Source organism: Trichomycterus rosablanca, chromosome 10 (assembly GCF_030014385.1).
Source record: "Trichomycterus rosablanca isolate fTriRos1 chromosome 10, fTriRos1.hap1, whole genome shotgun sequence".
Taxonomy (NCBI): domain Eukaryota; kingdom Metazoa; phylum Chordata; class Actinopteri; order Siluriformes; family Trichomycteridae; genus Trichomycterus; species Trichomycterus rosablanca.
In genome coordinates, this window is record NC_085997.1 from 1,120,024 (window position 1) to 1,132,355 (window position 12,332).

Consider the following 12,332-nt stretch of genomic DNA (forward strand, 5'->3'; position numbering starts at 1 on the left):
ACGTTTTGGATAAACCTGTCTTGCTTTGAGAGTTTGGAGGAACCCTCTTTGACGTACCTCGAGGTTTATTCTGAGTTGTTTTGCTCTGATGTTTCCCTGTCAGGATTGGTGGGACGGTTCTAATCCTCAGCACAGGGATGCTAGATTTAGGGTTTACGTTTGGGAACGGATCTAACCTTTTGCTAGGGACAAATTTGATCGAGTTCTTTGAGTTCTCTGAGCGCGTTGAAGAAGGTTTCCGTATCGGCAGCCTAGACTTTCGCGTCTTTCTTGTAACGTCTCTGTTTTGTGGGATTAAATCTGCTTCTTTAACCACTTCATCTGATCTGAGTAAATTGTTAGGAAGGTCTTCTTGCTTTAAGGCGCTAGTCTCGGAGTTTGAAAGCTGAAATTGTTCTACTGTGGTTTCTAAGATATTACTTCTGCTTTCTGTCTGAAGGCTTTCCTGCTCTGTCTTTGGGGAGTCTATCCTTCGCTCTTTAGCGCTCACGTGTTCGGAAGCTATCAAGTCTTTAAGTTTAGAACCGTCCATACACGGTAGCTCCGTATTCCTACCAAGCGCATCTCTAACTCCTACCTTAAAAGAGGAACACAAGCTAGAACTGACCTCCGAGTACGAAGGCGGCTCAACACTGTTGTCCGAGCGATCGGTGCAAATCTGAACGATATCGTACGAAACGACTCGATCGTTTACCGTATTAAGGTCTGTATTCTGTACCGGATGTGGCTGTGTTGTGCCTACGCCTGGTTTTCCGCCCCCTTCCCTTTTACCCCCGGGTCTCCGTCCGTAGAGATGCTCACCGATCTGAAAAAACTGCAGCCTCTCTTCGACAAAGTCGCGTTTGCTCATGTCGATGGCGCCGCTGCGGGTCATCTCGAACATCTTCCCTTCGTGGAACGGGAAAGGGTTGGGTTCACTAGTCGGCGTGCTTTCATCGGTCGGGGTTCTGGCAGGGGTCGTGTCAGGAGTCGTCCCCTGAGACTTGTCCTCGTTGGCCGTTCCGAAAGGCTTGGGTTCATCGTTTTTAATCCTGGCGTCGACGACTTCATCGTCTCCGGTTTTACTAGACCAGGGATCGAAGTCCAAGCCTTTGGTTGCGACGGTTTTGAACGGGGTATTGAACTCTTCATCTAGCTTGTAGCTAAAGTAGGTATCCGACAGTCCATCCTGACTTGATTTTTTGTCTCTTTCGTTGTCATTTTCAGCATTTTTAAGAGAAAAGTCGTTCTTCGTTGTGGGCTCCTCGGTTGGCGACTCTTCCTCGATGACTTCGAGTTTACTCTGGCTGAAGGAGCGATCGCTCGACCTGAGCATATTTTCACACGCCCAGATGTCCTTTCTGTTGTCATTGGAAGATCCTAAAGGTTTGTCATCATGCTTGTTAAGTTCATCGTCCTCATCCTGAAAGTCGTATTCGTCCAGAGAGTCGATCTCTGTGGCGTCCGTGTCGTGAGAGAACTCCGCCGTCGTGGCTATCGAGCAGTCCGTGATGGACTGATCGTTGCCGTTTTGCTCGTTGTCGCTTTCCTCCGCCTTGCCGCCGCAGGTCACCACGGGTTCTTTTTGATTCCCATTTTTATCCTGTTTTTTGGGTTTCGACCCCCTCTCGGGTTGCTCCTTCTGATCCGTTTTGAAGGTATGCTTCTTCACTGAGCTGTGCTGATAGATGGATTCGTCATCGCTCGAGTCGCTGTCCTTAGCTCCTGAAAGAACAGGGGATGGAGGCTGGATTCTGATTATGGGCTCAGCCAGCAGATGCTTATCATGCTCCTCCTGGAGGTTCACCTCCATCATTTCAGTGTCCACCTCTGACGAGGGAGATGATATTTTTTTCTCTTGTTGTGAGGAATCCGAGTCCAGAGGAGGAGGTGGAGGAAACTCGATGTACGCGACTCGTTTGTCTTTACTCGTCTGACCAGCGTCCTGATTTTTGTTGACCGCCTCGGTCACATTGAGGGTTTGTGGTGGAGGTTCTTTGAAGGAACTCGCTTTGCCCTGTTCCGAATCCTCTGATTCTTCGGAGACTTCGGCGATCGGGCTGGACTTGCCCGGTACGAAAGCCATGAACGGGTCGGGGGTTCTTGAGGTGAGGTCATAACTCACTTCCTCAGAGCTGGGCGTGTCCGGGGTCATGGGACTTTTCCCAGAACTATCGAAAAAGGATATCTGTTCTAGAGTGTCATCGTCCGGGCTGGCTTGAGGGGACGTCGGCTGTCTTTGTTTGACCATTTTTTTAATGCCCCCGTTAGCGCCTGCTAAATCTTTCTCACCCTGTTTACACGACTGTACGTTTACATAAACTGGTAACGTCTTTAGTCCTTTAAAACTTTCTCTGGTTGTGACGGCGGATATCTTTTCTATCGTACCGCCCTCGGAGACATTACTTAAACCTCGATCTGGCAAACCGGCTTCCTCTGGAGGACCCTGAGACCCTTTGGTTGCAGCTTCATCTCTCGCCAATTCTAAGCGACCTGGAATTCTGGCTTTCGCTAAGGTAGGTATGTGCGACGGGCTCTTTTCGGGTTGTCTAACTACCGCGTCTTGCTTCGCTTTCTTGGTTTGATCGACGCCCGGAGGACTAGCTGACGTTCTGACCGGGATGTGTGACTCTGTCTTCTTTTTGAGGGTCTTTATTTGGGAATCAGTCGCTAAATCTGAGTCGAGTTCTTTTACAGGAGACTCGATTTTCAAATGCTGACCCCGAACATCAAGACTGATTGTGGTTCGCTTGTCAAACTGCTCACCTGCACCAGGTTCTGATTTGGGGACCATTTGGGATTGGGGCTTTTTCCTAAATGCATCAGGGGTGTCTGGTAAAGATTGCCGCGAGACATTCTGATTCGGTTCTTTTGAGGACGCAATGCCAGATTTGCTAGTAGTTGCTTGTCCAAGGGTTATTTTACGTTCTTCACTATCTGCACCCTTTTTTTGAGGGGTTTCTTCTTTAGCAGAATCGACTCTTAAGGTCTTAGATCCGGACATAAACTGGTACACTGGTAGTTTACTCTCCTGAAGTTTTCTAACGGGTGGTTTTGATTGGGTACTCGTCGTAGTCTTATCTTGCTTTTGGGCCTCTGTTTCGAATTTTAGCCGAACTGCACTAACTTTGGATGTCGTAACCTCACCTGACTGCTGAGAACTACTTTTCTCACTTAAGCGTGACTGCGAGTGCCTTTCCGGGCTGCACGGCAAACTGGCGCTTTTCCTTTCGTCCATGCTGCTGAACAGCTTCTGCTTTCCTTTATCCCAGTCCACCTCCTCTGCACCCAGTTCAGCCTTCTGCTTGGTCTTCTGGGGACTGCTACAGACCGAGCTCGGCCCGGATCGCGTCTCTCTGAAGTCTCTCATCGGAGGCTTCTTCTCCGGGGACTGAAGCTCGTCGTTCAGCTTTTCCGTTTTGTCTCGGAAAAACTGCGAGACTTCACTCAGCTTCTCTTCGGCCTCCTTGACGGTTTGGTCCACGCGATCCTCGTAGATGAGCTTGTCCCTGCTTCTGTCCTGCCTGTCTTGGGTGAAACGCATCCTGACTGTATGTTTAGGGCTGCCGGGTTCTGTCGTATAGTGTAGAACTGTCAGTTTGTCGTACTTCCCTGACTTGTCTGATGCTTCCCTCGCTGACCTAAAAATTGATTCTTTCTTGGGAGCGGAAACCTTCTCCTTATAAAAACCTTCCGCTTCTACTTCAGGAGTCGTTCCGCCCCCCTTGCCTGCGACTAACTCCTCATTGTCGGACTGGGATATGTCTAATTTCTCGGAGAGAAGCATTTTCTCAGCGAATCTATACGACTCCCCTCTCAGCTCTGACAGTTCGTCATCGTGGTATTCGATGGATTGCTGGCTCAGGAGTTTGAAAGCTTTGTACGAATCGTCGGCGATGAGTTGAGCCGAACTTGGTCGACTGTCCTCCTCCTGTGAGACGGGAGTATTGACTCTGGAGTTCTCCAAGAATGCGGGCAAGGTTTCCTCAGTTATGAGTTCTTCCTCTTCCTGCAGGGACTCGTATTCCCTTTCGATATTGCTGGTGATCTCCTTCAGCCCGCGACTGCTTTTGGACATGTAATCCGGATGCTTCTTCGTCTCTCGGATTATTACCTCGGTTGGGTCTGTTGTGTTCCCCTTTTCTATGTGAACCTCGATTATTCGTTCGACTTTAGGTTTCGTGTCTTTGTCGAGGAACCGTGGCGTCAACTCGTCTCCTTTAATGGAATCCTTGTTGGCCTTGTGTTCGAACAAGCCGGCCAGTTCCTTGGAAGGGTCCCGCCCTGACTGGAAAGCTTTCATTATGTCTCGGACGGACATGGTCTCTTCAATCCTATCAGAGCCAGCTTCCTTCAACTGGGGCTTGTGGTAGACCATTCTAGTCGTGGTGGTGATATGAGTTTCCTCTTTGAGACACATGCTTTTGCTTAGGACGGAGTCTTCATCCGAACTGACTTTTATCTGGAAGGCCTTGACTTTGTCTTTGATGGAGCCGGCGGTCGGCTCGGGTTCGATGCAAGCGGGTGCCTGAGATACTGCTGCCTCCTCCATTAGGGGCTCACAGGGCTCCTCTGGGGGTTCGAAGCTCCTGATGACATGGACAACCTCGGTTCTGGTTTCTGTTATGACCGGAGGAATGGGAACCTCTGAAAAGAGAGGTTTGGGCCCCGTGCTCTCCGCACTTTGAGGAGCCGACGGAGTCTTTTCGCTTCTAGTTTCAAACCCGCTGTCCGACAGAGGGCTCTTATCCTGTTCATGAGACAGATCCTCAGGACTCTCCAGTACGGCGTCTGTGCCACTGTAGGACTCGGCCAATTTGCCTAGATCCTTCTCTGAGGGAGAAGTGCGCATGCCAGTAGGTGGCATTTTCAGCTTGTGCTCGGATTTCAGTGTGCGCTTCTGTTTCTCCTCTCCCTCCTTGACTTCGTCGTATTTGCTTTTCTCACCGGCCATTTTGGAAAGCGAGCATGCACCGACATCATTCACCAGGTAGTCGACGACCTTGGCTAAAATAAGACTGGGTTCGAACGCCGGGGGGGATCTCAGGGCGCTTTGCCGAGCCTCCTCTAGTTCATCTCTGGAGAACTCTTCCCATTCGTCCTCGGACGCTCTGTCTCGGGCTGAGCCTTTTGTCTCGCTCAGAACATCCTTGCAGAGAATTTCACTGACCTTCACAAGATCTTCTTTGACTCTCTCAACCAGACTGAAGGGTTCCTCGTCTTCTATTTTAGATCCTTTGGCAGCCTGAGGTTGATAGACTTTCGTCTGAGCGAAATTGGTTTGCAGGAGGGCGCTCATTTTTATAAGGTCCTCTTTCATATCCGCGACGTCCCTCAGAATTTCTTGACTCGACGACATTTGCGAGGCGGCGGCGGCCGATCTGAACGCCGCAGCAGGGATATAGAGCGAGGGTTTCGGTGGTTTCGACTTGGGAGAAGAAGATGTCGGGTGAACGAGTGTCTGCGGTGCAGTTGGCATTTCCTGGGGCTCGGGGAGAACACTCACTAGGGAAAAAACTGGCACAGTCATAGCGGTGGTGGATAATGGGGTACTGGAAATACCAGGGGATCTGTGAGAAGCGTATGCTAGATTTGACCTCAAAGGGGAGGACAAGTATTTGGATGTGGCGAAGGCGTTAAGAGTTTTCTCAGCCTCGCTAAGGGCCGTGCTAACGCTGGACGCAGCCGCCTGTGTCGTAGCTTGTATCCTTTCCTGTAAACTGGAAGTTCCTCCTGAGTAGAAACGGGGCGAGGAAGAACAAGAAGTAGAAAACGAGGGGTACTTGACTGGTGAGGTGGAGCCGTTCAGCAGGCCCGTATCGGTGGAGGCGACTGTAGACCTTGCCGGAGAAGAGAGCGATGACAGGACCAGTCCTTTACATACAGAAGATCCGTCTACAGTAGTTTTGATGGTCGACAGGCTGGGCGTGGTTCTAACAGTTGATGTTTCTGTAATGGTGGGTTTAAGCAAAAACGCAGAGGTGTACAAATTTGAAGCAGATTTAGGGGATTCAGGTGGGGCCGTTGTAGAAAAGGTTCTAGACCCAGATAATGGGACGGAGAGCGGCCTTAAGGCTATCGAAGCAGCCAGACCTTTGATTGATGCCGGATCGGTGCTATTTTTAAAAGATGTAGATATGATATTGGTAGAAATGGGGGCTGGGTAATGGGCCTGCTGGACCACCGTTTTGATAGGAGATGAGACAGATCTGTAGGTTCTAATGGGTGAAGCCATGTCGCTGACAGACCTAACAGGAGATGCGTTCATGGTTCCGAGGGCGGACTTGAGTGGCGAAGCTGGGGATGCGGACAAGGCGGACTTTAATGGCGAAGCACATGGCGTGTTGGAAGGTGAGCTGGAGAGGGAACCCAGTCCACACTTTGTTTGGCCAGGGACGGTAATAGGAGCAGTCGACCATGCCGGGTAAGGTCTTGTGGAAAAGACAGGTTTGTGAGGGTAACCAGCAGGCAGTGTTCTTGTTGTACTTCGTTCAACTGTTTCTTTAAACACATAAATAAAATAAATCCAACAAAAAAGTAACGGAAAAGGTTGGGAAACAAAGAGACCAGAGGGGAGAAAATTGGTCAGTAGTGGTTGAATCATCGGAGAAGGAAGTACAGTGTTTTTAAACGATGAAGATATGAAGATATGAAGACAGAGCCGAGAAAAGAGGACCGACGATGATCTGCTCTCCACAAATGACGCACAAAACAGAACCGACGCTGCACAAAGCAGATGATCATCGAGAACACAAAAACAGCAACACGATGAAGAACGAAACGCAAAATGGCAAGACAAACGCAAAGAACACAGATGAGAACGAATTCTTTTGACTTCTGATGTGCTACGTTCCCTGCTCGCTGGCTACCTTGGTTTTAACGGAGTGCCTTTTATCTGTTTAGTCTGAAAAGGGTTCATTCCAAAATTTTGGCGAGTCTTACAAAATAATGGCTACGAAACAAACAAACCAAACGAAAATAAATCCCAGCTACTCTGGTATCTGTGCGTCTCTGTTAGGACTCGTCATGCAGGACCGAGCGTTTCGTCGCAACTGTCATAGAGAAAAAAAGCTCCGTCCGTGACCTTCCATGCATAATTCTGTCCAAAAAATAATGCAATAAAAAACTCAGCACGATCACAAAGCCAAAAGGTGCAACACCAGTCGAAGAGAGGGGCAAACAAAACCCGAAAGTTTTACTTTGGCGCCGTGTCACATGAGCACAAGTCACTCAAAGTAAACGATAATGGAAGGAAAAATGAACAGTGATAGTAAACGATATCCAACAGGCACAGCACAGCAATTAAAAAAAACACTCCAACAAATCATGCACAAATAAACCAGAAAACAAGCACGAGGACTTCGTGATGCGTGGTGAGAATGTGTGGAGCGGACAGACTACGGTCGGCTGTGGGTTAGCTCTGAGCGTTAAGGTTAAACACGACCAAACATCGTTACTCTACCTAAAAATGTTAAAAGAAATAACACACTCACTCAATCCAGGCTCGTTCAGATAGGTGTACCGCTTACGTAAGGCTAGAGATGCAAAGGTATGCCGTCGTTCTGGCTTTTCAGTCTGCAACAACAACAACAGAAGGTCCTATCAATTCCCCCCTTATCAGTACTGCATGTCAGGCTGTTTTATTATTATTATTATTATTTACGGTTATTTCCTGACAAATTAGATTGTTTATTTACGGGCGCATTCACATGAGAAGCAATGAAATCGGTGAATTTTGCGCCGGATGTGTCGTTGTCTCCTATGGAGCCGGGGTGTGGCAGCTTGATTGAGTTTGCTGCTTGCTGACTAGGGATGTAACGATACACTCTACCCATGGTGCGATGCGATTCACGATACTGGGTTCACGATACGATTTTTTTCCAGATTTTTTAAACAAAATGAAATTGAAGACAAATGACAGTTTCCTTTTATTATTTCTCTTTAAAAAATAAAATAAAATCCTGTATTTGTCCTTATCTTTTATTTATCTAAATAACGAACATCCTTTTATTTCTTTCTGTGTAAAAAAAACTGAAATGAAATATTAAAATAAATCCCACATTAAATAAATAAATGAATAATACAAATAAAGTGTCGCTCAGGTGGCGCAGCGCTAAAGTACGCTAGCACACCAGAATTGGGGTTTCGAATACATCGTATCAAATCTCAGCTCTGCCTTTCCGACTGGGCTGGGCGGCAGTATGAACAACGATTGGCTGTTGTTTATAGGGTTCGGGTTAAAAAGTCGGATCATAGGTCCTTGTAACTGGTGCAACTGCGGCCCCTGCTGGCTGACTGATGACGCCTGCACAGGGCTGAGGAATAATGCCGATGGGGGTGTGGCCCTCCGTACACAGTGCCCGTCAAGTGTATGAACTCGACTCGTGCAGGTGAAAAATGCAGTCTGTACTGACTGTACGTGCCGGAGGGGGCGTGTGTCAGTTGAGAGGCGTCCTCAGTCAGCGGTGAAGGGTCGAATCAGTATAGAGGACGCAATCAGGGTAATTGGACACGACTAGATTAGGGGAGAAAATTGGGGGAAAAAAGTGGGAAAAATTGAAAAAAAAAAATACAAATAAAGAAAGTATCCTGACATAAATAAATTTGGCTGGAAAATTCCGAACCTGGCAACCCTTAGTGACGTCAACCAGGCAAGGTGAATAGTGCCGGCGACCACTGCTGTTTAAAGTGAATACACATGTGTTAACTGTCTTGTGGTGCATCGTTACACCCCTATTGCTGACCCCCTATTTTCAAAGCTCCTCCAATGAGACGAACTGTTTGATACCCAGTAAAAGCGACGCTTAACGTGACTTATTGTATTAGAACAAGGAGCGAGGAATTTCATTAGTGGAAGAACTTATGAGCAGCAATAATGAGGAGAAGTTTAGTGCTCCTGTCTCCTTCTTTTACTACATTAAACCACGTTAAGCTTGTTTTTGTGACTCAAGCTGTAACACAAGTTTAAAAGTGAAACAGGGAGGAAAATCCACTTTGTTGACGTTGCGTGGTGAGCTCATGTGAATGCGTCCTAATCAACACGCCGAAACTGATCGTATAGAATTACTATCCTACATCTAATATGCATTACAGTTTTAAACAATGTGACAATGTACAAGCATGGGTGATTAATTATCAATGAATTATGTTATCCAGTGCCGTGCAGTTCGCATGGAACCGAGCCTGCGCAGATCAACCCGGTCGTACGGCGTGAACCCCGGACAGGCAAAGAGCTGAGCGTGTGTCTACAGAGTCTAAAGCAAATTAATCACAAGCACACCACATGGAACTGAAGGGGACGGGACTATTACCTCTTCATCGGGATCTGAGTCCGTATCCTTCGGGTTTCCAAGATGCATCGGAGAAACGGGGAGGAAGGGGGGGGGGGGGGGGGGGGTAACGCAATGGAGAGCGGAGGGAGGGGTGAGAAACATCAGGGTGTGAAAGAGAGCGATCGTGAGCACACTGAAAACAAGCCAGACAGCAAAGCACAGCAAAGAAACGGCAATGAAAAATATCAAATCAATAAATGATAGAAAGAAAGAGGTACAGCGAAGCATCCGCACATTATACCAGTCAAAGCGTTCGCCTGCACACCTTCAGCCAAGAGCAAAGAACCAAATCAAAAAGATATCATTTCTGATTTGGTCAGCCGTAGCCACAACGACCACCAGAAGCTCGAAACAGATAAAAGACACACTCAGGCAGATCTGATCAGAATTACGGCTAAATAAACACTCGTCTGTCTCTCCTGAGCGTGAAGATGGTATGACATGACGCACACGAGCAGGACACGTACGACCTTACCTTCTTCAGCGCCGGCAGAGTGATGTTTAGGTTACAGATAGCGGTCTCTGGGAGTCCCTTGGAGGTTTTCGTCTCTCGGAGGAAGGACAGGCGTCCGCACGGTTCCTGGCTGTTGTCTCGGACCTTCGGTGGTGCAGAGCAGAAAAACGGACTAAATAATGCACACGTACGGAACAGCTACAGCTCCTGACGTTCCTACAATAATACAGCTGTGGTACCTTCACGCAGAACGGGAGTCTGTTCTCTTTAAACGCGTAGAAGTTGAGGAGCAGCTGCTGTCCGGCTTTGGTCAGAGGGGTTAGATTGCCGTAGCAGTCCACGTAGATCGGCTTCCCTTCCAAAACCTAAAGAAATAAATAAATAATAGACATGAATATTCAATACTGGCCCAATTATCAGCCATTGTAGGTACTGCAGTTCTCTAGGATCACGAACCTCAATGTCTTTGCTCCTGGCCACCTCCTCAAAGTTCTCCTGCTGCTCCAGCGTCTTGTCCACTTTGTCGTCGGTCATGCAGAAGCATCTCAGGTTGGACTCCATGGCATCGTTCATCTTGGCGAACACCACAAACTTGGCCATGTAGGGCACACAGATCAGCTCCCGGTAGAGCTGAGTGGCCAGTCCGACCGTCTCCGGGATCTGATGGCAGTCGGCGAGCCAGAACCTGCAGGTGGACGGAAGAGCCGAGACTGTAGTTGCGTCGAGGACTTTAAAATGACGTCCAATCAAAAAGAAGTGCCACGTACCTGGCGGAGACGTTGGTAGTGAAAGAGACGTTGTCCTTTGAGAAGGTGAGCGGAGTGGTGCCGGTGATGTCCTCCCACTGTGCAGGGGACGTCCCACCTGTGGAAGAGCCCCGGTCAACATTTGAGCTGAAGGAAGCACGTGTTGTGCGAGCCCGGGAGACGTAACGGAGGTGTAACTCTTACCCGTGATGCTGCACAGGAGGCGTAAGCAGGGCGTGGAATCTCCTTTGTAGCTGTTATTTGCACCCTCGCCTGAAAGAGGGGGCACGGGGATGGTCATGGTGATGGGCTTGTGGAACTTCCTCCTCCGTGGCTCCACCGTCACTATGGGGCTGAACGTGGCTCTGTTCCGCAAAATCTTCTTCACCGTCTCGTCGGGGACCGGCTGGGCCTGGAGGGACGCGGTTCAGAGCGGATATGAATATTACTATTTAGATGCTTTTGAAGCACTACCTGTTGCTCTTGGGCCCTTGAGCAAGGCCCTTAACCCTCTCAGCTCCAGGGCTGGAGGTATTTATGATGGCCGACCCTGCGCTCTGACCACAGCTTCCAAACAAGATGGGATAAATAATATATGACAAACAAAAGCATTCCGTCCTCCCTAGATTATTATTATTATTATTATTATTATTAATGCTATTATTATAATCATAATGTTTCTCACTGTTATTATTGTTATTATCATTGTTAATATTATTATGTCATTATTTAATCATGTTTTTATTATTTATATGTTATAATCATATTATTATTGGTAATAGTTTTAAAAGGTGTATTACTATTATTTATTATTAATAAATAATATTAATTATAATAAAACTGTAATGTATAAGTATAATTACTTATAATTAATAATAATAAAAAATATAGTATAATTAAATATTGTTCATATTTTAATTACATAATTTTTTATTAATATTATTATTTATATTATTGTTTTTATTATAATAATTATTGTTATTTGTTTCCATCATTTACATTAGAATAATAATAATTATTATTATTATAATATTATAATGATATTATTATTATTGTTATAATTATTAGTAATACTAATATGACAATTATCATTATAAAATAACAATAATAATTATTGTTATTATTATTATTGTATTTTATTATTATTATTAATATTATATTTGTTATTATTATTATATTTATATTTATTATTATTATTATTATTATATTTATTATTATTATTATTATTATTATATTTATTACTATTATTAATAACAATAATAATATCCGTGTAAATCTGAGATTTTTAGCCACAGTAAAGTGAAAATGTTTCTGTTTCTTTAAGCCTCATTGGATGACCAAACCCCTCCCCTTTACATCCTAACTCTCATGCCACACCCACACTACAAAGGTCGACTTTTTCACCCGAATGCAGTCCAGACATAAGCCATAAAAGCGGCGGGTGTAAGCGGGCGTCTGTAACCCATCACTCATTTACCTGAAGTCCAACTCTGATCTTCTTGGTGAGAGCTCCCTCAGGGAACGAGGCCTGGACCTGAGGAACGGTCAGGCTGTGTAGAACCCCGCCCTCGGGACCCATCTGATTACTCTCCTGCTTGATCCTCGACACGACTGCAAAGTACTGTGGGAAATCTTTAGTGATGATCCTACAGATGCGCTTCTGCTCCAGATCCTCCACGCTGTCCAGTTCTGTAGGGAGAAACAGTAAACAATGGTCACTGATATGTTCAAAAGTATGTGGACAAAACCATGGGCATAAGACTGTGACAGCCACAACATTCAGAAGTGTGCCTGTCGGAATTTGTTCCCATAAGGGAAATG

The 12,332-nt window shown here is 46.5% G+C and overlaps 1 protein-coding gene across 18 annotated transcripts in view; it reads right to left on the reverse strand.

Annotated features, from left to right (window-relative positions):
- Positions 1–12,332, reverse strand: part of ank3b (ankyrin 3b) — a 121,000-nt gene that overhangs the window by 11,021 nt on the left and 97,647 nt on the right. For 16 of the 18 annotated variants that reach the window (XM_063002668.1, XM_063002664.1, XM_063002674.1 and 13 more), the window contains 9 exons: positions 11,989–12,200; positions 10,716–10,923; positions 10,533–10,629; positions 10,222–10,450; positions 10,005–10,130; positions 9,787–9,909; positions 9,291–9,317; positions 7,473–7,554; positions 802–6,480 (listed from right to left, as the gene is read on the reverse strand). In XM_063002668.1, the coding sequence (XP_062858738.1) occupies positions 802–6,480; positions 7,473–7,554; positions 9,291–9,317; positions 9,787–9,909; positions 10,005–10,130; positions 10,222–10,450; positions 10,533–10,629; positions 10,716–10,923; positions 11,989–12,200 (6,783 nt within the window). The remainder of the gene's footprint in view (positions 1–801; positions 6,481–7,472; positions 7,555–9,290; positions 9,318–9,786; positions 9,910–10,004; positions 10,131–10,221; positions 10,451–10,532; positions 10,630–10,715; positions 10,924–11,988; positions 12,201–12,332) is intronic. The other 2 variants (XM_063002661.1, XM_063002677.1) reach the window with 2 other exon arrangements.